Source organism: Rhinatrema bivittatum, chromosome 12, assembly GCF_901001135.1.
Source record: "Rhinatrema bivittatum chromosome 12, aRhiBiv1.1, whole genome shotgun sequence".
In the NCBI taxonomy this organism is placed as follows: Eukaryota; Metazoa; Chordata; class Amphibia; order Gymnophiona; family Rhinatrematidae; genus Rhinatrema; species Rhinatrema bivittatum.
The window spans coordinates 14,572,628-14,598,103 of NC_042626.1; the positions used below are offsets into that span (position 1 = coordinate 14,572,628).

The 25,476-nt window shown below is 44.4% G+C and overlaps 1 protein-coding gene across 16 annotated transcripts in view; it reads right to left on the bottom strand.

Moving 5' to 3' along the window:
• ANKS1A (ankyrin repeat and sterile alpha motif domain containing 1A) overlaps positions 1–25,476 on the bottom strand; it is a 171,490-nt gene that overhangs the window by 97,627 nt on the left and 48,387 nt on the right. For 13 of the 16 annotated variants that reach the window (XR_003852258.1, XR_003852259.1, XR_003852257.1 and 10 more), the window contains exons 2-8: positions 22,359–22,439; positions 19,958–20,114; positions 17,369–17,431; positions 7,542–7,838; positions 6,710–6,785; positions 6,312–6,413; positions 5,082–5,183 (exon numbers count right to left, since the gene is read on the bottom strand). Coding sequence is in view for 12 of the 16 variants with exons in the window: in XM_029574029.1 (XP_029429889.1) it covers positions 5,082–5,183; positions 6,312–6,413; positions 6,710–6,785; positions 7,542–7,838; positions 17,369–17,431; positions 19,958–20,114; positions 22,359–22,439 (878 nt within the window). In the remaining 4 variants the exon portion in view is untranslated. The remainder of the gene's footprint in view (positions 1–5,081; positions 5,184–6,311; positions 6,414–6,709; positions 6,786–7,541; positions 7,839–17,368; positions 17,432–19,957; positions 20,115–22,358; positions 22,440–25,476) is intronic. The other 3 variants (XR_003852260.1, XM_029574026.1, XM_029574035.1) reach the window with 1 other exon arrangement.

Here is a 25,476-nt window from a genome sequence, read left to right on the forward strand (position 1 = left end):
CCAAATCTGCTCAATTTCACCCCTGGTGGAAAGCAGAGTTGCTTACCCATTACAGGCATTCTCCTTGGACAGCAGGTTGTTAGTTCTCATACGTGGGTGACATCATCAGATAAGAACATAAGAAATTGCCATGCTGGGTCAGACCAAGGGTCCATCAATCCCAGCATCCTGTTTCCAACAGAGGCCAAACCAGGCCACAAGAACCTGGCAAGTACCCAAACACCAAGAAGATCCCATGCTACTGATGCCAGTAATAGCAGAGGTCATTCCCTAAGTCAACTTCATTAATAGCAGTTAATGGGCTTCTCTTCCAAGAACTTATCCAAACCTTTTTTAAACCCAGCTACACTAACTGCACTAACCACATCCTCTGGCAACAAACTCCAGAGCTTAATTGTGCATTGCGTGAAAAAGAATTTTCTCTGATTAGTTTTAAATGTGCTACTTGCTAACTTCATGGAGAGCCCCCTAGTCCTATTATCTGAAAGTGTAAATAACCGATTCACATCTACTCGTTCAAGACCTCTCATCATTTTAAAGATCTCTATCATATCCTCCCTCTGCTGTCTCTTCTCCAAGCTGAACAGCCCTAACCTCAAGGGCCTAGTGACCAAAAATAAGTCAATATTCAATGACATTTAGTTGGAAACTAGTGGCAGTGGTAGTACAAAAGAAAATTATTATTTACCTGCTAATTTTCGTTCCTGTAGTACCATGGATCAGTCCAGACCGTGGGTTATGTCCCCAATCCAGCAGATGGAGTCAGCCAAAACTTTGAGGGGGCGTCACCATAAGTAGAACTACCCCCTCTGCAGGAGTTCAGTATCTTCTGACTCCAGCAGATGCGCCGTTGACGACTGAGGAAGTCCGCTTGCACATTGTCCACCCCGGCGATGTGTGACGCTGCCAGCCGGACGAGATGACGCTCTGCCCATTGCATGAGCAGCGCTGCTTCCAGCGCGACTTGTGGACTGCGCGTGCCTCCTTGGCGATTGATGTAGGCCACGGTGGTCGCATTGTCCGATAGCACTCTGACCTCGCGGTTTCGGAGGAGCGGGAGAAAATGCCGCAGGGCGAGCCGGACCGCCCTGGTCTCCAGACGGTTGATGGACCACGTCGCCTCCACCGCCGACCACGTTCCTTGCGTGGCGCTGCGATCGCAGACAGCGCCCCAGCCCGCTAGACTGGCATCGGTGGTGACCACCACCCAATCCGGTAGGTCGAGGGACACGCCGCGGGCTAGATTCGCCGGATCCAACCACCAGGCCAGACTGTCCCTGGCCTTCTGAGGAAGTGGCAGAATCATCTGGTAGTCCTGCGAAACCGGTTTCCAACGGGAGAGGAGCGCCCACTGCAAGGGCCGGAAATGGGCAAACGCCCAGGGGACCATATCTATGGTGGATCCCATCACCCCCAGGAGTTGCAGGTAATCCCATGAGTTGGGTTCCGGTAACACAGAGAAACGTCGTATGTGCTCCCGCAAAGAGAGCGCCTTGTCCTGTCGCAAGAAGACTTTGCCCAGCCGGGTGTCGAAGGTTGCCCCCAAGAAATCCAAGCGCTGTGAGGGTACGAGGGAGCTCTTGGAGAAGTTCACCACCCATCCCAGGGAATGCAGGAACTGTAGCACCCTGGACACGGCCGCCTGGCCAAGGGTGAACGATTTCGCGCGAATGAGCCAATCGTCCAGATAGGGATGAACCAGGATCCCCTCCCTCCGGAGGGCCGCAGCCACGACTACCATAATCTTGGTGAAGGTGCGTGGGGCCGTCGCCAGTCCGAACGGGAGAGCTATGAACTGGAAGTGCTGGTCCAGTATCTTGAATCGCAGAAGACGGTGCTGATCCGGCCGAATGGGGATGTGTAAGTAAGCCTCCGTGAGGTCCAAGGAGGCAAGGAACTCCCCCCGATGTACCGCTGCGATCACCGACCGCAGCGTTTCCATGCGAAAACGGAGCACTCGGAGGGACTTGTTGACCTCCTTGAGGTCCAGAATGGGCCGAAACGATCCGTCCTTCTTTGGCACCACGAAGTAGATTGAATAGTGGCCCAAGCCCACCTCTCCGAAGGGCACGGGCGCAATAGCGCCTATCTCCAGAAGCCTGTTCAGCGTGGACTGCACCGCCTGCCGCTTGAGGGCCGAGCCACAAGGGGAAAATACGAAACGACTCTTCGGTGGCCTGACAAATTCCAAAGCGTAACCCAACTTTACGGTGTCTAAGACCCACTGGTCTGAGGTAATCCGCGCCCACTCCCTGTAGAAAAACTTCAGACGTCCCCCGATCCTGGGGACGGTGGAGTGGGCGACTCTGGCATCATTGTGAAGACTTGGAGGAGGGGTTACCTGTCCCGAGAGCGGGGCGCGCAGGTCTGCGGCCGCGAAAGGAGCGCGACCAGGGCTGTGACCGGGAAGCAGGCGGCCTGGAGCCCCCCGGCCTGAAGTTCCTGTAACGTCGCTGCGCAACGCCCGGGAAGGGCGATATCTATCTTCCGGGAGGCGGTGCACCGCATTTTCCCCCAGCGACTTGATGAGCTGGTCCAGATCCTCTCCAAAGAGGAACTTACCCTTGAATGGTAGGGAGCCCAGACTCGACTTGGAAGACGTATCTGCCGCCCAATTGCGAAGCCACAGCAGCCGCCTGGCCGCCACCACCGAGACCATAGTCCTCGCCTGGACGCGGAACAGGTCATACGAGGCATCCGCCCCGTACGCCACTGCAGCTTCTAACCTGTCCGCTTGGGCGGCCTCCGCCGCTGGCAGATCCTGGGAGGTGAGAAGTTGTTGAACCCACAGGAGGCTTGCCCGCTGGGCGAGGGAACTGCACATCGCTGCTCTCATACCCAGCGCGGAGACCTCGAAGACTCTTTTCAGGAAGATCTCCAATTTGCGATCTTGCGTATCCCGCAAGGCCGTGCCCCCTGTCACCGGGATTGTCGTCCTCTTCGTGACCGCCGAGACTGCAGAGTCAACTCTCGGAACCTTGATGAGATCCAGGAAATCTTGAGGGTAGCGGGTACAGCCGTTCCATGGCACGACTCACTTTCAGAGTCGCTTCGGGGGTATCCCATCCCCTCGTGAGGAGCTGCAGGAACGAGTCGTGAATGGGGAAAGCCCTCGCCCTCGGGCGCAGGGCCGCCAGGACCGGATCTCCTTTCTTTGAGGATGTGACCACCGCCGGCGCTACTGGAGCAGGCGGGTCAGGTGGCGGATCCAGGTCCAGCTCCTGAATGATGCGCGGGATGAGCTCGTCCAGCTCTTCCCTCTGGAAAAGGCGCAGCGTACGCGGATCGTCCCCCTCCGTCGTGGCGTCCCCTTGCCCCAGATCGATGAAGTCCGGGTCAGGGTCCACTGGGTCCGGCGTCGATCCCCCTGTCGTTGGCGAAACCCGAGCCCGTGCGGGTAGGCGAGGGGCCCCCGCTCCCGCCGCAACGGGGGGGGCCGGAGCCGCAGGCGAGGTTCGGCATATCTTGGCAGGGGGGGGGTCCACCGGCGTATCCAGACCCTGCAGGTATGCCGTGTGCATAAGTAGTACGAACTCCGGGGAAAACCCGGGTCGCGCCGCGGAGGCTCTGGAGGGGGGCACGTCCGCGCTCTCCTGCCCCTGCGGGCCCTGCTCCGGCAGCAAGGGCGGGGGCGAGTCTGGCTCCGACTCCCTGTCATTCGCTCTCTCCTGAGGTGCCTCGGGGCGCCGAGCGCTCAAGATGGCCCCCGTTCCCGCCAGGCCTGTGGGAGGGGTCCGCCCCCGGCGTCCGGGCAGAGGCGCGAGAAAGGAGAAATCTGCCACAGGCTGTGAGGTGCCTTCCCCCCCGGGAAGACACCGGGCACAGATGCCCTCCCTGGAGATGCGGGACCCCGGTTCGCCGCAGGCCGCGCAGCGCGTCGGCCGCGGCATCGCAGTGCCGAAAAAGTACCGCGAAAAACGAAAAACGATAAACGAAAGACGAAAGAAAAACGAAAGTGCTCAAAATGAATAAAATAATGAGCCTCGGGGTCCCGCGAGCCGAAACGCCGCCGCCGCGGGGGGGCCCGATGGCCTGCACTGCCCGCCGAAGTGAGGAATCCGAAGGCGCGGGGGGGCCCTCCTGGCCGCACTACCCGCCAAAAAGAAAAACCTGCCTGCCTGCCTTGCCGAGCCGCCCACGAGGCGCTCAAGATGGCCGCTGACAGTGTGGCAAGCGCGCAGAGGCCGGTGCTATCGGTCTCCGCGAGGTACCAGGGGTGTTTGGGGAGCTGAAAGGAAAAGAAACAGAGACTTACCCCAACAGTAGTGCATAGAACACAAGGGAGACGCAAACAGAGGGTAAGCCACGCCTCCCCAAAGTTGAACCCCTCAATAAATTAATTTGCTCAATCGGAGCTTTCCTTTTTTTTTTTTTTTTTTTTTTTTATAACAAACTTGCTTCAAACTTGATTCCACAGAAAAAAGGCAATAGCCCAAGAAAAGGCAGCCAAAGACAAAGTGAAAAGCTTATGCTGAATTGGGAGCACTCCAAATTCCCTACTCGCATCTGCTGGAGTCAGAAGATACTGAACTCCTGCAGAGGGGGTAGTTCTACTTATGGTGACGCCCCCTCAAAGTTTTGGCTGACTCCATCTGCTGGATTGGGGACATAACCCACGGTCTGGACTGATCCAGGTACGTACAGGGAATGAATATGGCTGAAATCTCTCTACAAACATCATATAATAGACACACAAATTGGTAAAACAGGAATGATGGATACTGTTGCATTCCAGTAATACTGTAAAACTTAACAGTCACTGTAATGTGGTACAGCAAAGTCATAATACCCTCCAATTTATATCACAAATAATAATGAAAAAGAAACACAAAACAGGACACCAAAATGTAAGGCATTATGAAACCACAATCCTTATTTTCAAAAATGTCTCTTTCCCAGTATACGGACATTGTCTCCAGCTATTACTCAACTTTTTTTTTCATTCACATATGTGCAAGAGCCACAACTATGGTCCTGAAGAGACAAAGATGGCCCATGAAACTCAGGCTGAGTCCCAGCAGGCTTCACCTACAAGTGACGCACCAATGCCAGTCTGAGTATCTGAGGTTGAAAATCCGTACCCAGAGGTTTCCAGGCTGCTGATTCCACATTTGGCAGGAGTGGGGGTGGTGGAGATGCTGCCTTGTCCGCTTCTTTGGCACTGATTTTCTTTATTGTATGATCTATGCAGGGACAGAAGATAGTGAGTTACACAATATGAACTGCCAGCACATCTCAGAGATACAATGTTGTGGTGCACAAGCCTGGTAAGATGCAGCTGCCATGCATTCCTATACGGAGCACTGTGGCTAGCTTATCTCATCCTGAAAAGGACAATTTCTCTAATCCAAGACAGCTTGAACTAACTGTGCTACAGCTCAGTACCACTGCAATATAACATTTACCGACAGATCACAGTAGATCAACAGGGCTTTGGAGAGCCTCATCTGGTTCTCAGTGTTGTGTTAAGGTGCTTTAGCTACTACGTACATATCTCAGCAGGTACAGCACATCAGGATGAAGGACGGAAAGTTCTCCAGCAAGCAGGAGCTTCTGAAAACCAAGTACTACAGGGATGGCACCAGTCAATCAGGCTGACACACTGTTTACCTCTTTACTATGTGGCTTCACTCAGAAGGAAGGAAATTGAAGCATTCTACCATAAAGGCTAGCAGAACACAGGATGAATTAATTCTGTGTGGCAATTTTTTTTTAATAGTAGTACAGAAATGACTTATAGATGCAAAATTTGTACGTGCTCTATAAAACAGTCTACAATTCTTACTTGTCCTTTACAAGTGTGGTGTATAAATGCTAGGGATGTGCATTCATTTCCTCCAATTCAGCGGTACGCGCGTACCTCACCGACTTTATAGTACATGCCGGAAAACAGCATGCGTGTATCTCATTATTAAAACTACACGCATACTCTCCATTTTCCCACCAATTGGAGGAAACGAATGCACATCCCTAACAGAAGCATGCTCTACTTACTCAAGGGGCTTCAGACATATTTCTCAAACTTGATGGCCTTTTAATTAGCTGCTGAAAAGTGCTAGTTTTATGGTTGCCATTGACACTGGATTTCTGCCACACTGGTACTACTGTTAGACACTGTATGGATGCGTGTAGGTGCAGGGAGAGACAGTGCCCCATGTCTCAGATTACCTCTTTCTGCTGATGTCTAGATTGTATGCATACATAGATTTTTGTAGACAGGTACTCTGTCATTTCCCACGATGCCTCCTTCCCTTTTTTTTTTTCGGGTGTAGAGAAAAGAAAACTAGACTCCACTGAGCTTGTATTCTTACCCTGGATAAGAGCTGCTATTTGCTGGCTTTTTTGTGAGGGAAGCTCCTTGACAATCTCCAGAGCAGTCAGGCCTCGGTTGTCCTTTATATTCACATCAACGCCTGGCATGAGAAGAGAAAGCAAAAGATAGAGAACTTCTGCAGACAAGTCCCCATTGTGAAAGCAAGTCACCTGGGACTGATAATTAAAGCTTTCAGTGAATTTCGGGAGCAGAGCTAACAAAATATTCCCTGTGAATAAACCTGGAGATAACACGTGGAAGCTGCATGAGTCGCTCACCACTAAAAACCACACACACATCATTTGGTTCCACTACAGACATTATGACAACTATCCCCTCCCCACCAAATCCACCATCTGCTAACTATGGCCTCGATGCCAGCAGTTCTCCTCTCACCTGCAGCTAGCAATATTTGTACCACATCCGTCTTGCCAAACAAAGCTGCCTCGTGCAAAGCACTGCCCTTCTCAGTCTGTGAAAGCAAAGAGGAAAGTGCATGGGTAGACATTTAAATACTAGCTGTTGGTCAGCTATTTACCTTTAATTTTATATATTTTAAATAATTATCGCACACACTTAAAAACTGTCAATCATATTATACATTTCCTTTACTACAAAGAAAAATGTGACGACTAGCCATGTGGTGCAGTCCATGAACTATTTCATTCCACAAAGAGATCATTTCACTTCATTGCTTCAAAGCCCACAGCAGCCACCAGTCGCTAGCGACTTTAGGGGAAAAGTATTCCCGGCTTACTCAGGGCAACCTGCCATCCTGGAATTCTTTAGATAATTCTGTCTTGTCTCGCCAGGTATTTTGTAGGTTGTTTCTGTGGGCACGAGGGTCTCAGCGCCTCTGTTATGGTATCTGGCTCTCTTCTTCTACGATGTTAGCTAAAAATGTCTCCCCCTTTGTACACATGATGGCAGGGGATTATGCGGAATATTCAACCTTTCTTCTCTTGTCTGGACAGGGAGCATTTTAATCTGCTAGAAACATGTGGCACTTTTGCAAGTATCCAATTCTGCTGCTTCTCGTCTGCTCACCTCCTAATACAGACATTCCCTTCGTTAAATCCCAAAACTCAAAGCAGAATTAAATAGCTGTAACTAGACTGGGATTAATTTTGATTCGTTTCTTGCGATTCCCTGTTAGCGAGAGGGGAGAGCCCACATTCTGCAAACACTTTACTAACACCACACATTACGGTCTAGTCCCCTTTACTACCTGGTAGTTGATGTCCATCCCTGCGTCCAGCAAAACACGAACCACGGTCTTGTGGCCATTGCGTGCCGCTAAGTGCAGAGGGGTGTGCTTCTTAGTGTTGCAACTCAACAGGTTAGGGTGGGCATTCAGCAGCATCTTCACCACCTCTAGCCTCCCGTAGAGCGTGGCCAGATCCAGCGGGGTCTCAAATTTGTTGTTTCTCATAGTGGGATCAGTCAACTCCTCCAGCAAAACTTTCACCACGTCAGTGTGGCCGTATTGGGCTGCGCAGTGTAGTGCCGTCTCATTGTCATTATTCTAGAGGGTTAAACATCAAACATCCTTCATACAAGAATGGTTTTCAAGAAATCCTAACTATTGCCGTAGACCAGCAATGGCGAACGCCAGTCCTCGAGGGCCACAAACAGGTCAGGTTTTCAGGATGTCCACCATGAATCTGCATGAGATAGATCTGCATGCACCGCCTCCATTGTATGCAAATCTCTCTCATGCATATTCATGGTGGATATCCTGAAAACCTGGCCTGTTTGTGGCACTCGAGGACTGGAGTTTGCCATCACTGCTGTAGACTACCAAATGATTGAACTTTAAAATGAATAGAAAAAGGAAACAAAAGTCTAAAATTAATCTCTGATAACTCAAATTAACTTATATTCCAGTCTTCAAAAGATTCCTGGTCTGAGAAGCGTACACTACAAATGCTTAACCATTCTCACGACATCTCATGAAGGTCAAGTTGAGTTGCTTTGTTTTCATTGGTTATGGGTCAAAGTTCTGCTGGGTTTTGTAGTATTTAGTATGATCCAAACAGCTGATACTACTGAGATAGACAGTTGTGAGAAGAGAAAAATGTATATAGGGTTAGCACAAGAGTATCTGGAGTACACAGGGAAATACTCAGAAGCCCCAACATGGTAGGATATAAAGGTTCAATGCTTCTACTGCTGTCAAATAAGCTACCTTCATATGATCACACAGTTTTCCTGTTACCTCTTACAAATTATCAGAGGTAAAAGCAACCTTCACATACTCCCAACTTTTTGCCTTCCTAAACAGCCCCGTTCAGTTTCTGGTGCAAAAGAACATTAGACTTGCCATACTAGTTCAGACCAAAAGTCCATCAAGCCCAGTATCCTGTTTCCACCAGTGGCCAAGCCAGGTCACAAGTACTGGCAGGATCCCAAAGGGTAGATAGATTCCATGTTGCTTATCCCAAAAATAAGCAGTGGCTATCTGCAACTCCACTTTAATAATGGTTTATAGCCCTGTCCTCCAGGAACTTGTCCAAACCGTTTCTAAACACAGCTACACTATCAGCTTTCACCACATCCTCTGGCAACAAATTCCAGAGCTTAATTATATGTGGAGTAAAACAATATTCCCTCTTATTAGTTTTAAATGTATTACCTAGTAATTTTATTGCGTCGCCTAGTGTTTGTGCTTTTTGAAAGAACTGATTAACACTCATTCCATTCTATTCGTTTCATAAACCTATCATATCTCCCCTCAGCCGTCTCTTCTCCAAGCTGAAGAGTCCTAACCTCTTTAGTATTTTCTCATAGGGGAATCATTCCATCCTTTTCTAATTCTGCTATATCTTTCTTGAGATGTGGTGACCAGAACTGCACACAATACTCAAGATGAGGTCGCACCATGGAGTGATACAGAACATTATGATATTCTCTGTTTTATTCTCCATTCCTGTCCTAATAATCCCTAGCATTCTGTTTGCTTTCTTGGCTGCTGCTGCTGCACACTGAGGAGGTTTCAACATATTTTTTAACTATGACACCTAGATCCTTTTTCTGATTGTTGGGTTTTCAGGATATCCACAACAAATGTGCATAAGATAAGTTTGCATATGCTGGGCCACAAACATTTACAAATTCATCTCATGCATATCACTGGGACTATCCTGAAAACACCACTAGCAGTGGAGTCTCCAGCACAGATTTGGGGAGCCCTGGCTTAACAGGTGCAATGTATGCCCAAGTCTTGCTGGTTTATCACTGCCTTTGTCCTGGCAGTTGTCTGCTGTCAAATTCTCAGTGAATTAAGATAAATGAAGGCTGCTTACACAGCACCAGAAAACTGTACCACAGGCTAATTAAACTCTACAGATGAAGGCAGACACATTTATTACCCTAGAATACAGTAATCTGAGCAATCCATTAGAAAGAGGAAAGGTCATGATGAAGCCCAACAACCTACAAATATGGCATCATCTCACCATTTCATTTTGTACATGTATGATGTTTGAACTTTAGAGCATTCTGGGGTTGTTATGACTTGTACTATTTAGTAACATCATTTTAACCACAGGCAAACATGCGTTATAATGCCAAAAATCTAAAGAATCTAAACAGATTATTTTTTCCTTCCATTTTTATCAAAATTGCTTATGGAAATTTTAATCAAATGCAAGGATTTGCACGTTTGAGCTTTACAAACAAACATTGTCTTCCGCCTCAGCCTCCTCCATGGGATTTATGCTGAATCCCCACATATCTACCCACAATCACTGGTCAGATCAATGGCAGCTGTAGGATGCAGAACTCGCTTTATGAAACTCATTATTCCTAGGTGAGGTACAGTTTTTTGTTCTATTTAAAAATATAAAAAGGAAAAAATAGACGGTCTTCTAATACAAGTAAGCTGTTTCAATCCTGCCTGCCATAAGGAAAGATGATTTAAGACTTGCGAGGGGTTTTTTGTTTTTTTAAATGGCCCTTCAAGCTGTCTCAGTGTTTTGCAGCTTTCATTATTCAAACTGTTTAAAAGCTAAAGGCAATTATTTAAATTCTATTGCTATGCTAACTCCATATCTTAAGCAAAGATAAAACCAAAAGCATAACATGCAGAGCAGTTTGTAGTGGTATCTGACCTCATGACTATCAGCACAAGGGAGATGGAGGCTTATCTGAGTCAGGGAAACCCCAGATGAACCCTGACATGAAGATCAAGTGCCAGAGGAAAACAAAAGCTTACAAGCAAAGCTTCATCTTAATATCTGTATGGGGTGTGCGTGCAAAACGTTCTTGTGCGCAAGGTAGCGTACAAAACGTGTGCAGTGTTCTCGGAAACACCATTCTGTTTTCCTTTTCTTGCACAGCCGTTTCACCACCCGCATGCACGCGCGCAGCTTACAAAGAACGCTGGTTGCTGGGGATCTCAGCAACGCCTTGCACAAGACAATGACAGCACTGTAGACTGAACTATGCGCAAGCAGCAGTTCCCCATCTTATTTTTTTTTCCCCCAGTTTCTTTTTAAACGCCCATGCCAACACAGTCTGGTACTCGCTCTCTGATGTTAGCCAGTTCAATGAGTCCCATATGGTTCTAGGCCAGTAAAAACAAGCCAGTCAGCCTTCCTTGGCCCTGATGGAGCACATCCTTCACTGGCTGACTGATTCAGCCTTGCTCAACGAAGTCTGGGGTTGGCTTTGTTGAGATACATTTTTGAATTTGTATGGCAGAAAGAGGGATGTGGCTTAAAGCCCCACTGAAATAGTTTGAGCTAGCTGAATTTGATTTTAAAGGACAGTGTGAAAAAAAATGAGGTTTTTCTTCAAAGGACCCAATGTAAGGAGGAGTGCAGTAAAAGTGTGTAGTGAAATTCAGCGCAGTTTGTTTAACCCATGTGATAAAAACAAATGTAACTCCTGATGCTGCCAGCAAATGGGATGCTAATGCATCAGGAGATAAAAAGCAAGCAAGCTTGCGTTACAATGTGTGCTCAGTCCTCTGCGCAGACTGAACGCACATTTTATCTCTGGCAGGAAAAAGGAGTCTCACGGACTCATGATTTAAGAGCTCAAAAACAAAGTACTTTTGTGTGCACAAGGCTTTTATGCACAGACTGTTAAAGCATCCATGCATTAAGACTTTCAATTTACTCTCCCGGAAGCAGCCAAGTCCTAGCATAAGCTATCCTACCCATCACTGAACAGCTAGAGTCGGCCTATCTTCTCAAGTAATATTGCTTAACTGATCTGATCTGCCAAGACAAGTAGCACTAGAGTAGATGGAATGAGGGTACATAGAGTTTTACTGGCAACACAGCAAGGAGCATGTTGCAATGGGAAAACGAATGCAATTCAGCCACGCTAACATGTAAACATACCTACACAGGTATGGGCTAACTGTATATATGCTTTAAAGGTTTTAAAGAAGCTGACCACATCCCGGACCAATATGAGACTTTATTTATTCAGATTTAGCTCTCGCCTTTTTGTTGATCGCTCAAGGCGAATTACATTCAGGTACCATGGGTATTCCACCATCCCACAAAGGGCTTCCAATCTCGGTGGCCTCCCATTCTGTGTCTATGGGAAATAAATAGGGCCCTAAGTTTGTACCCGAGGCAACGAAGGGTGAAGTGTCTTGCCCAAGATCACAAGGAGCAGCAGCTGGCTTCCCTGGTTCTCAGCCTGCTGCCCCCTCTTTAGTGGAATTGCTTTCACTATCCGGGTAGCTTTTCAGCACATGACCAAATAGTCCATTAATTCTAAGAAGGGACATGTGTAAAGATGTCACAAATATAAACCACATGAACGTGCGTGCATTTACAGTCAACTGGTCTGCAAGGGTAGCAAACTGAGATGTATAGCACAGCTACGAATGTGCAATAACGTTATTCATTTTACTATCAATAAATCTCTTACACAATTAAAGTCAGGTTGATTTGTACTGGTCTGTGATGTTTTATGGAAAAAGAAGGGGGAACGGTATTCATTTACATATTTCAATGATAATGCACAGGGACGGCAACCGATACTGGCACGCGGGAGCACATGTATGCGCATATGATGGCACGTGCCAAAGAATGAAGCAATTTTTTTTTAAACATACGTGCGCATATGCACGCATGATATAAAATTGGCTGAATGTGCATACACGTGTGTACAATTTTTTACGGACGTGGGGAAAATTTATAAGGGAAGCACGCCAACGCCATTATTAGTTTTCCCAGTTCATCCAGTTAAGGGATAGGACTTCCAAACGCCCCTAGATTGTTAGCCTCCCTTTCCCCCTGTTAGCTCCAATCATTAAATCCTGCTAACTAGCCTAGTTTTTTTAGTTTTATTACTTACACACTATCCATAACAGCAGTAAAGTTATACGTCAGGGGACCCTGGCGCACCTTGTGCACGTAAATACTTATGCACACATTTCATGCTAAAGTCCCTGAACGCCCATGTCCAACTCTTGCCACGTACCTTTTCAGGCTCTCTCACTTGTGCGTGTGTACCAGGAGATATATGCGTATGGAGCGCGTCCCGACTTCTGCGTGCATCTCCCGATTTTGGCACACACCAGGCTTTTAAAATTCACTCCAAGCCATTAACAATAAATAAACAGGATATATATATATGTATGTATGTATTATCCCCCTCTGGAATAAACATCGCTATTGAATGGAACCAGATGGTAAGTGGAGAGTGAGTCGCCTCCCGACTGGTTTGTCATGTTGACTGGTCCTAAGAATATGAGGCGGGACTTTTCAAATGCCTCTTTTGTGAGCAGCCATTAACTGGTTAATTCATTTGGATGACTTCACCCTGAAGCAGCCTCAGCGAAACATGGCCCATTCTGCATCTTTTTCAGGTAAGTACTGCACATAGCACTGCTTTCATTAGTCAATCTAAAAAGACTTTTTAGATAATTCTGAGAAACAATATGCAACTTGTTTAACCAGTTTTGAAACTGATGTGTTATGAGGGTTGTTGGGTTTTTTTTGTTTGGTTTGTTTGGTTTTTTTTTTAAAAAGAGTTGTTGAGCAGATTTAAATCTTATAAAAAGATTTTCTCTCACAATGGCATTTGCAGCTTTTGTTAAGCATCGGTAAATTTTGTAAGTCCAACGTCAGCTGCCTGAGGATTTTCCCTTTCAAAGTTTTTATTATGCAGTACATGTTTTTTGTGTGCTGTGCACAATAAAATAAACAAAAAAAATATTAGTTGGTACGCAAGTTGTGAGTTTTATTTTAAATATATATTTGCTATTGTACACCGGGAAGTTTTTTTTCTTTAGGTTTTTTTTTATCCAACATATTGAATATCACGTATTGATTTTATTAAGTATCAGAATCACAGAAGCTATAAAGAAAAAATATGTAAGGGGGACATGTTGGAGAGGGGAAAATAGAAAAAATCTTTTTTCTGGGTTAGGTTTCTGGCACTGGTGAAAAAAAAGAGTCAATGATTCCAATGCTTTAACCCTGCCTAGGCAATCCATTTAGGTCGCATGGTCCTTTCTGTCAATGCTCCAGGCTACAGAGGATTATCTGAAGGTCAAAAGCAACTCTGTCCACCTCAGTGCTAAAATCACAAAACGTGTGAATTCCCAAATCTATAAATGCACCTAATGCTTGACCAAAGCCTTGCAGGGTACCAAAGGCACTTGCAAAATCCCAAATGGTCCATCAGAGAAGGGGCTTCAATTTAGGATGCCTGGAATAGGAAGCCACCGCCAGAACGTTCTTACTGACATAGCCTCAGACAAATCCACCAATAACTAATGAGACACGACTAAAGAACTTTCAGTGACTTTTTCCCAGTTGGACCACTGACGGCATAAACTCTAAATTAACAGCTTTATTATTTCATCTCTAGTAGATACTTAATCCTCCATGAAAAGAACAAGCTAGGCAATGGTCAACACCAAATGAAAGTTCTGTATCAGTTTTAGAACATCTGATTAAAATTATCTCAAATGTCCCACTAATCTGAAAGAAAGAGAAAAACAAACAAAAAAAGTCTACCTCCCCTATCGACACTAAATAAAGATAATGGTGTCCACCCCTGATGTTACAACCATGCATGCTCACCACAGACATGGGAGGACACATCCTGGAATTGCATGGCTAGAGAAGACCGCAGGACAGCCGACAGACGAGGCTGGGTGTGGGAAGGTGAGGGACACCATCTGAGGCAGCTGCGGGTGGCTGCTACCAACAGAGGGATGAGAGGAGGCCCTGGCACTGGTTTCTTTAAATATTTGTCAACATCTGGCATGAGCATTAATTGGACAGCACAAGAATCGGCATGGAGGTCCTGCTATCAGGATTATGGTGACCCTCTCACAGAGAGAGTCTCCAGGTGTTCATCAGTAAGAAAAGTTGAGAGAGGACCATGGCATAAAAGCACCGGGCTTACCCTGTAGGCACCTGGGAGCAGGGGCTGGAGAGTGGAAACAGATTTAGCTTATTCCAATCTAAAGATGGAGGCTTGGCCCCCTTTAACTCTATCAATCCTTTACAATGCACCAGAACCCTCCATTTCCAGGGGGAAGAAGCTTTATCGCAAGGAAAATAAACAATCTTTCCCAATTTCGGGCTTGGTGCTCCAGGAAAAACCTTAGACATACACTAAGCTCGCTCTTGTTTAGCAGACGTAAAACAAATCCAATCCACAGAGCACTAATAGCCTTCAGAGTGCATATTTAATTTTCAATAATGCTCAACTGGGAACTGAAAGCTCTCATAAAAGGGCTACAGAAAATTGCCTTATAATGTAATTGGGCCAACACTGGCCCATGCATCAGACTCCTGTAAGAAGACTGTAAAGAAATGTGCTTAGTGGCAACCGTAAAAATATATAAAAAAATGTAATCTTCCAAGAGTTCCCTAGGTCCCTTTTTCCTTTCTTTAAAAAAAAAAGGGGGCATTAACCAAGGAGAGATGCACTGATTTATTATAATTACCCTACCATGCATAAACACATTAGAAAGCAGGCACGATGGTTATTTACAGAAGGAAACCTTAACTCTTAACATTATGCCAATAAACTGATGCACTGCTGTTGTGTATCTAGGACACTACATCTGCTTTAGACAATTTTCAGAAATACTGAAGAGCATTTTTTACCCATCAAGCAACGCAAACCACTCACTGCTTCCTATAAAGATAGGTGCTGTTGTGCAAGAGTGATCATGGTCCAAAGCAGGACCAAGGTTAGCTGACCACCCAGTATGCAATAAAGAACATTTTGATCTGATGGAATATTTTCTGCTCTACACTACAAATGCTCCAGTGCTTTCTAACTGGGCAATAAGACTCTCAAAAAACTGTACAGCAATTCGACATTCTGTACCTCGTGTCTGACAGCTTTTCAGAAATGATCGTTCAAGCCATAGAGTTGGCAAGTAATAAGTATCTTACACCCACGATGCAAGAAAAAGGAACAAATTGTTAAGAGTGCAAGCATTTACTGGATACAGTCAAACTCATCTTAATTCGGTAATCAGACTGCTTCATTTCTGCTCAGAGCGCCAAAGTCATTTCACAATTATACTTACTTTATCCTCAACATTGTGGTCTTTTCTGACCTCCTGGAAATTATCCAGTTGGCTTGTGAACCCAAATCTCTCACCATAATTTATTCTAAGTACCCTTTGATTTTGTGATTGGAGAGTAAAAGTCAGAAAAAATCATTAGTACCAAGACCAGAGCTTGTTGTGAGATGGAATAACTAGATTTCAGAGAGAAAACCTGGACCAGAAACTTAGACTGCCTCTCAGTCAAACGCCATCATTCACAAGAAACCAAAGGATCTACTGAGCCCCTACTATAAATAAAACCTTATTTTAAATGTCTCCGATGGCTCAGACGTTTCCACAGTTGATCCATTTACTTCCCATCCTCCGTGATGATGACACGAGGAAGTCTCATCAGCTCCAGCAAGCACGCCACTCAAGAGGACTAGTATCCTCTTTTCATACCTGTTCCACCAATGAAAGTGAAATGGAAGAGGGCAAAACAGACAAGCACAAAGCCCTGGAGAAGAGGGTGGCACACCACTACTTGGAGACGAAGACAAAGCAAGACCGACAACATGAAAGAACAGAAGCGGACAGTCATTCCTGCCCTGACCCACCACCACAAGCTTGCAGAACAGTTAACGGCCTCCTCTCCCATCAGCAGCGGATGAGAAAATGCAATCCACCCACCTTGCACAAGTGGGGCTTAGTTTATATGTTTTGACTTTTAAGATGTCAGTTTCTGCTCACAATGCGAGTCATAACATCTATTATCTCAGAGAGTGTTCTTCACTTGAGAAAAGCTTGTGAAATGTTATGGTTTTAGCTCCATGCAAAGCGACTAGATTCCCTCTTTCAAACTGTAGCTGTAAAGATGAGACTGTTTTACAGTAAAACCATTCATTTCTACTTTTTAACTTTGGAATTGCAGGATTATGCTGGCAGCATCTGCTCCAAAGATTGCATTTTATGCACAAACATAAAAACATCAAAAGCTAAAATACCCTGATTGCTAAAATGTGGTGGTGAACAGTGAAAGTTCTGTTAATGGATTCCTGAGGTCTACCAGCAAAAGGGCAGCAGATATAAAGATTAAGTAAAACTGCTCCATGCAGATCAAAGTGCAACAAAAGTGTTTTAATGCAAATAAATTAAAGCTGGGTTCCACTAAAAGGACCAGAGAGCAAACTAGAATTTACTACAATCAGTGACACCCTAATATTTTCTGCAGAGAACGCCTCCAATATGCTTTTAGCAAAAGGCATGCCCCTGGGAAGGTGCGGGCAGCCACCTCAAAATCAAAAGAATTATTATTACAAAAATGAATATCACATGACACTAACACATCAGACACAGTTCCTGGATTTAAGGTCTGCAAGTCAGTAGTGAAGTAATTTTTTTTGGCCTATACTGTAAAACAGTCTCTGCACGAATGGATTTTTGGTTTTAAAGGTTTTGCATTTTTCTCACTTTCCCCAGTGGGCCGCAGCTGCCAGTCATGGGTGTGTGAGAGGAGAGCGTGGCAGGAAGGGTCGATGCAGTGAAATCCTGAGCAAAGAAGTACACACCTTGGCATTCATATAAGGGTCAAAAGGGCCGTACTTTTTGAGTTCTCTGATCTCAAGAGCATTCTACAAAAAGGAGAGGAAAGAAAAACGTGGTGATGAAATGGAAGGATGAAATATGGCAACACAAGCAATACGTGGATGAGAAAGGAGGTCACTGGTCTGCTGAGAAATTCCCAATCAAGCAGCCCATACTCAAAATTTCATATGGCAAGCAGCAAATAATCCACCTTATTTCTTTTTCAAATTCTTTATAGTAGAATGGCCAAAAACATAGGTTGGAATCACTGTATACATTACAGAAAGCAAACTATGCAATCTAATTATATATTTTTATATTCAACATGTTACATTTTAAATACATCATTAAAGGAACAAAGAGAGCCTTTTTGTTTAACTGTGATATCACTCCTGCTATGGTCTTCCAATTCACAGAAGCAGCATGTTACTTACCTGTTTACTGCTATGCACATCTATGACAGATACAGTTCAAAGAAAACAGAGAATAAAAAGCAAAATAAAAAGATGCCATTATTTCAGCTGACTTATGCAGAAGCTCCTGGCGTGCTGCTGGGTAATTTAGAAGGTTAGACTTCTTGCACTTTTGGTCATTCAGTCTAACTATGGAACTACATGAGAACATCACTAGCAAAGTGGCTCTTTCCATGTTGCATATTTAAATGTACATAGAATCTAAAGTAATCGAAGATGTTTTTAGTCTCACTGCATGGTTACTGCAGTTTGTTGCCATTGCCTTCCATAACCTTCCTGATTAGCATCTGAGTGGACAGCAGTTCTCCATTAAGCAGCTTTTGCTCACGTGGCCACATTACCAAGAACGTCACAGATGATATCACTCGCACTGCAGGGGCCATCCAGTCCTAATAAGATCATTTGAGACATTCTTGTTCACCTGGGCCCAGACACAGAGGAGCTCTATATACTGCTATAGGCTGCTTTGTAACCTGTAAGTAGAAAATGCGTGGCTGCTCTTTTTGACACTCCAGGTCACAAATATTTAGTAATTCCTACGTTATGTTTACCTGACCTGCCAGCTCTCAGATTCATGCTGGGTCCAATCAGAGAAAAATCCACATAGCCCAAGCATACTGACTGTTCCCACAGTGAAACACTGGGTACCCATGGGCATTCATTAGCTAAGCAAAAGCTCCAAATTTAGACCTAACATTTTACTTAATATACCCAATCAAGAAGTGCACTACAGAGGTACTCTGTAATTCAAACGGCCAAGACCTTTAATAAAATCCTCTTTTACTTAGATTTCTATGGCCAAACCTAGAAAAGAGACAATCACCATATCGGCTACAGAAAATATCTCCATTTCTACAATGCTTTCTGAGTTTTATACTTACCCTTTGGGAGATCAGACAAAGCTGGGAAAGGCACATAGACTATTCCAGTGGCATGCCACCACCATGCAGCTCAAACCCATTTCCAGCCATTGTCAAAAGCTCTGTGCCATTCACAAGCATTTTCAAAATTACTACAGTCACTGGACCAAGGGAACTGAACGTGAGCTTGGCTTCCCCCTGCACACCCTCCATCTTCAGACAGACAGCAGAGTGCCCCACACACCACCACCACTAATAACAATGCTGTCACTTTTATAGCACTTGGATTAAAAAAAAAAAAAAAAAGACTGCAGGCCCCAGGACACAGCATCCTGACAAAAAGGAGAATTACAACATTAGAACCACCAGGAACAATCATAGGCTCAGCCATTTTAATCCTGTGGGTTATTTCTATGACAAAATCAGCTGTACACTTCAGAGAAAACTGTCCAGACAAGCAAAATCTCTATTATTTATGATGAACTGCGACTTAAAGAGGATAATTTAAAAGAAAACCTGGAGGAAACTATTCTAAAGTTACACCAGGTATATAATTATTCAGCAAAATATGAGGTTTCTGTAAGGGGTTCCTGGAATATTTTAAGACTCCCACTGCATTGTAGTGCCCATTATTCCAGTTTCTGATTTGAGCTTAAAAAACAAAAATCTTCAGATGTACCTAATTTAACGTACAAAAGAATGTCTGTATAAGGGCTTACCTGCTTGTTCAAGTGTGGTCAAAGTCAACGGAACAAGCCGGAATGGCTTAAACTACCATGCAGAAGTCTTAAAGTATAAATATGCAAATCAAGCTTGTTTGGCATAAACAAATTAAATCAAAACAGCTTTTGCTTAGGTGGTATGTAATCATCAACTTCGTATTCTTTCTTATGGGCTCCAATTGATTTATAATATATATATATATATATATTTAGTGGCAATATTCAGTGCAGACAGTTATAAAACACATGTAGTTATGCACATTTTCACAGCGATGTGCTTTCAGCCTTCCACAGCCCAGCACAATTCTATCAATAATTGTCCTATTGCTTTCTAATTACCATCTTTAAAGCAGCAGCATCAGTAATATTTTGGAGGTAACATAGTTCTCAGCACAAACACAGACTAAGGTTCCTCTTTTTGGTTCTAGTTTGTGTTGAATTTCTGAAGAGATATTAGAGCTCAAAGTTGCTGTGTTTTATTGGTTTGGGGCTGTCCTGATCATCATCAGAATCCATACCTGTTCATTCACTTTGGTAAGTGAAGGTCCCTGGTGAATAAGGAGCTTCACTATCTGGGCATCCCCCTTCCATGCTGCTAGGTGGAGTGGGTAACAGCCCTTACAGTCTGCCACATTGGTTAGTGCATCGTTCCGTAGCAAGACTTCTACCACGTCCCTGGAACCAAAACAAAAAACAGCTGGCTTCGTAAAATCTAACATTCAGCCATCAGAAATTAAAACAAAAACACAACTTTTTGTCTTTACTTGGCTCACAACCCACCCAGCCCTCACTTCCTTGCTCTGTCCTCCTGCAGGACCCTGCGATCTCGATCTCTCTCTGCTTTTTCTCTGAAACTTAGGCCTAGAAGAGAGCCTACCTGATCTGGAAATAAACATATAACTAAGAATCAGCTACTTATATTAGATAATGAGGATGAGCCCCATCTGACTCCGAAGATTCATGCTTCTCTCTGTAACTGGGTTATAAGACAGCCAAAGAGAACCCTCTCTCATTCTACCCTGCAAGGAAGCAGATCATGCACCTCCACAGCCATCTGCCTTACACTGAGAGCTGCTCTCTGGCGTTAACAGAAGGTTGGAAAGGGTTCACTGTTGATGGCTCTCACTAACACTACGCAGAGAAGGGAACTTGTTCACCACAGAGCAGTGGTCACAAGGGAATTATCACACTGATAACATCCCTGGAGTGTTAACAGACTAGTCTGCACATTTGTTGTCAACTGATTCGTTTTTATATCATTAACAAATAATATTTGGAAAGTTTATATTAATAAACTCTTTATACAGTACCAGGCTTTCAGTCAAATATCTGGCAGGGTATGTACTCTTTACTTGACATTTCCCTTCACTGCCTGACCTTTGTTTGACCAATGGCTTACATCAGGAACATTGCTTAATTAATAAGGATACAGCTTGGCTGCTTTACCTCACAGTAACCCAAAAGATACCAGGGCTATAATAGTGCACAGAGAATCCAAATCACCAACCAGAGTTCCATCAGAATTCTTTTGTTTTGGCTCAGTGGATTCCTCCTGCTTCTTTGAACTTCTAACTCATTCTGGGTCAGACCGAGGGTCCATCAAGCCCAGCATCTTCTTTCCAACAGTGGCCAGTCCAGGTACAAATACCTGGCAGGACCCCGGATCTTATGCTGTGTAATTCCCAGGGATACGTAGTGGCTTTTCCCAAATCTATTTTTTTTATTAATAACAGTTTATGACTTCTCCAGGAACTTTTCCAAACCTTTGTTAAACCCAGCTGCCTTTACCACAGCCTCCAGCAATGAATTCCAGAGCTTTTGTGTGTTGAGTGAAAACGTTTTCTCCAATTTGTTTTGAATGTGGTACTTACTAACTTCATGGAGTATCCCCTAGTCTTTGTATTTTTTTTAAAGAGTTTTTTGAAATAATTATAAAATTAAACACTGGTTAATACTTGCTTGATCCGTAAAGAACCCCCCCCCCCCCCCCACAGAGAAAAGATAAGGAGATGAGAAGGGGAACCAGGGGTTCAGCTGCCTGTATCTGCTGGGAGACAGACAAATACTGAAGGGAGCAGGGGAGGTTCTATCCTATTATGGGATGCCTTTTCAGTTCTAGTCTGTCTCCATCTGCTGAGCAGGATGCGCAACCCAGAGTCTGGACTGATGCAGGTACGTACAGGGAAAACTGATTTACATTAACCCATTTTATTCCACTCATGATTTTATAGGCCTCCATCATATTCCCCCGCAGCTGTACAACCCTAATCTCTTTAATCTTTCTCCATAGGGGAGCCGATCCATCCCCTTCATCATTTGTTTGCCCTTCTCTGTACCTTTTCTAGTGCAAGCTCAATCAGAAGCAACCTTTGTTGGTCTACAGTTTGAGCCTCATTCTCAACTACTTGTGGATCTTTCTCTATTTTATATCCCTTCCCAATCTGCTTAGCTTAATCACTGCAGTGACGGTCCTTAGCTGGAGGACACACACCATGGCTTCCCTTCCACAATCCTGCAGTAATGGGCTCTGAGGCAGCCACTAGGACTGGGAATCCCTCCCGAAAGGGGCTGTGAATGCTGCTTCTACAGAATTCCCAGCCTTGGCTAGCCCAGGGAGAGCAAAACCTGACTCAAGAATCAAACCCATGTTCTCCACAAGGTAATGCATAGGATTTTCCACAGAGCAACTAGGCCAACTCTATCAGAATTCTTCAATATCATAGGAGTACGATATAACAAAGCACTGTTCCCATCCTACACTGAAACTTTTCATGTATAATAATTTCCAATGGTGTTTTGTTTAGCATAGCTGAGATTTTCCTAATGCAGCTGAACATAATTCAGAATGTCACCAGCACTTCAATACAAAGTCACCCCAACCCCAAAGAAAATAAGGAACCACAAAATGAAATGACTTACTTGTGGCCATTCAAAGATGCATGGTGTAGAGGTGTGTACCCAGTGCTGTCCACACAGTTGACATTTGGTCCCCTCCAAATGCTGGAAAATAAACATGAGGAATTAAAAGCATGCATTTAGTCCTAGGATCTGGTCATTTCTGTTTCTAGGGTCAGGCTAATATTAGATTTTCTAAAATTCAATAATACTCCTGGAGCCCTTGACATTCACTGGGGAGAGTATTCACGACCTGAAAATTCCTAATTCCAAAAAAGTCTTATTCTACTGTCTGCTCTTTGCCTACAGAACTATTTAACCTCCTTGTATAAAACTCTCCTACATAGTGGAATAAAAAAAAGCCAATGTGTAGATGCCATAAGCCTATTAAAGCATGATGTTTCTGTGAACTTCTGATTAACTTGTGCTCCCCTTAAATAAATCATAAACTAGGAGAGCAAGCAATGCACAAAGTTGATCTGCCACATGGTTGGAAACAAGGCCAGAAATCCAGCCTCGTGATAGGTTAAGAAGACTTTATCAGCCATAGCAATCTAATTTAACAATGCGCACCATGTTTTCTTTAGTAATTAGTTTAAAAGGTAGAGAGAGTCTATTTTCTTAAGTTCCAAAGTTATAGTGATGGAAAAAAACAAAATAACGAGCCTTCTATAGACAGTAGGCACAATTTAAAAGAATGCACAGGGTACCACAAACTTAACTGTCAATGGCAACCACAGAAACACAGATTTTGGCCATTAAAGTTTGGGAAGAATTTTTGGCATCCTGACTTTACGCCCCACCCAATATACAGCATTCCAAAGTCTAGGATCTTCTTTAAATTCTCAAGTTCCTCTTTTCTCAACACACACCCCACAACCACTCCACAACACCTCAATAACGCCAACCTTACACAACAAAAAACCTTGGATAATTTTTATGGTGGCAAAATAAAAAAAAACCCACATCATAGCCTGCAAAGAATCCAGTGAGGTCTAGCACCATTAACATCTTGCACTGCTTTCAATACCAAGGCTTCCCGGCAATACTGAACTCTTAAGAGATGGGTCGCCCGCACATCGCGTGACGTAACATCGTGAATTTTAAGCCCTGATTGAGTTTGTAACTTTGGGAAGCCATGGTAGATGACAGGAAGTGTGGTCAAATGGTTAGCATTTAACAAGAGGTCCAGAAATATGAGCTTGGGTTCCCTCTACCTCTGGCTCCCTTTAAAACGTTGGGCATGTCACTTTTTACTCCTATATCTGTTTATCTGGCTGTAACTACAGGTAGGGTTTGGGATGTCACAGCAGATATACTATTAGAAGGGATTAGGATATACCTTCTATCAGTCCAATAGAAGGCATCACAGTTTGCAAAGAAGCCAGCTTTCTCCGGCCACTAGAACCCTGCAGTAAGAGCCGATAAACTAAGCATTTTTCCTCAGAAACAAAATGGGAAAATGGGGAAAAGCTTATTAGCTAACCATATCCCCTAGTGCTTTGTTTGTTTTCATGTCTTGAAAACACCAGAAGTCGTACATGACTTTACCTTGAGTTCTGTATGCAATTCTGGTCGCCGCGTCTCAAAAAAAGATATAGTTACACTGGAGAAGGTAGAGAGAAGGGCGACCAAAATGATAAAGGGGATGGAACAGCTCCCCTATGAGGAAAGGCTGAAGAGGTTAGGGCTGTTCAGCTTGGAGAAGAGACGGCTGAGGGGGGGATATGACAGAGGTCTATAAAATCATGAGAGGTCTAGAACAGGTAAATGTGAATCAGTTATTTACTCTTTCGGATAACAGAAGGACTAGGGGCACTCTATGAAGTTAGCAAGTAGCACATTTAACACAAATCGGAGAAAATTCTTTGTCACTCAACACACAATTAAACTCTGGAATTTGTTGCCAAAGGATGTGGTTAGGTCAGTTAGTATAGCTGGGTTTTAAAAAGGTTTGGATAGGTTCTTGGAGGAGAAGTCCATTAACTGTTATTAATCAAACTGACTTAGGGAATGGCCACTGCTATTACTGGCATTAGTAGCATGGGATCTATTTAATGTTTAGGTACTTGCCAGATACTTGTAAACCTGGATTGACCACTATTGGAAACTAGCTGAACAGCTACACCGTCTTCTCTGTGGCTCTCACATGGCAAAAACATACAAGGCTGCTTCCCAACTGCAGGTGGAAATTATAGCTCATACCAGATATATCCAGTGTTGTACAGATACATATAATGGTCAGTCACTACTCCTTGGCATCTACAATCTAGTCAAGTCAGACAGATAACATACACAAGAAAGCAATAAGAAGCCTTGAGCTAAGGGGGCAAAGTGCAAGACTGAAGAGGATTAAAGTAGGTGGTTATAGGTGGGATAAAATCCAGGTAGTTCAGTAACTTCCCAAGGTCATATCAGAGGTGGAGCTGGGACCAAACCCAAGTATTCTGACTGTCCTAGTACATATCTTTACTAAAACACACCTTCTAAATAAGAACAGCAGGATAAATTCCTGCTTAAAATATATCAAACTCCTGATTCTTCTTAAAGAAGAAATCTATCAAATTCTCAACCATCCAATTATTTCTCCCTGCCCTCAGGACAAAGTACATAAGGTCTCGCCAGCATGAAACGGTCTCAGATACGATATCTCAGCAGCACTGTGCCACCAAACATGCCAAGGCACTGAATCAGCACAGTCCACCCCAACAAAACACCACGTCCTCTGGCGCTCAGTGATTCTTGGAGGGGGTTTCTCTGCCCAGTTCTGCTGAACTTCTGAGATCTCGCAAGTTCAGAAGTTACAATAGCAAGCACTGTGCATTTCCCTCCACAATCTTTCCTTGCCAGTGAGACTCAGCTGCCCTTTCTTTGTGACCCAAGCCTTTTTCTGTTCAGTAATGCCAACGTGATTCTATTTCCTGCACCAGAGGATGTAATCACAGCCACTCGTGCTCACAGCAGCTGGGCCTGGTATTACATTTTACTAAAATTACAGTCATTACTGCAGGCCGGCCTGCCTGCCAAAAGCAAACACTCTGCAGATTAAAACCATCAGAAAAAGGAGTGAGAGTTTCCACGAGAACCTACACTTGAATAAATGTGTTCTCTGGGACAGGGAACTCATGTCCACTATATAATT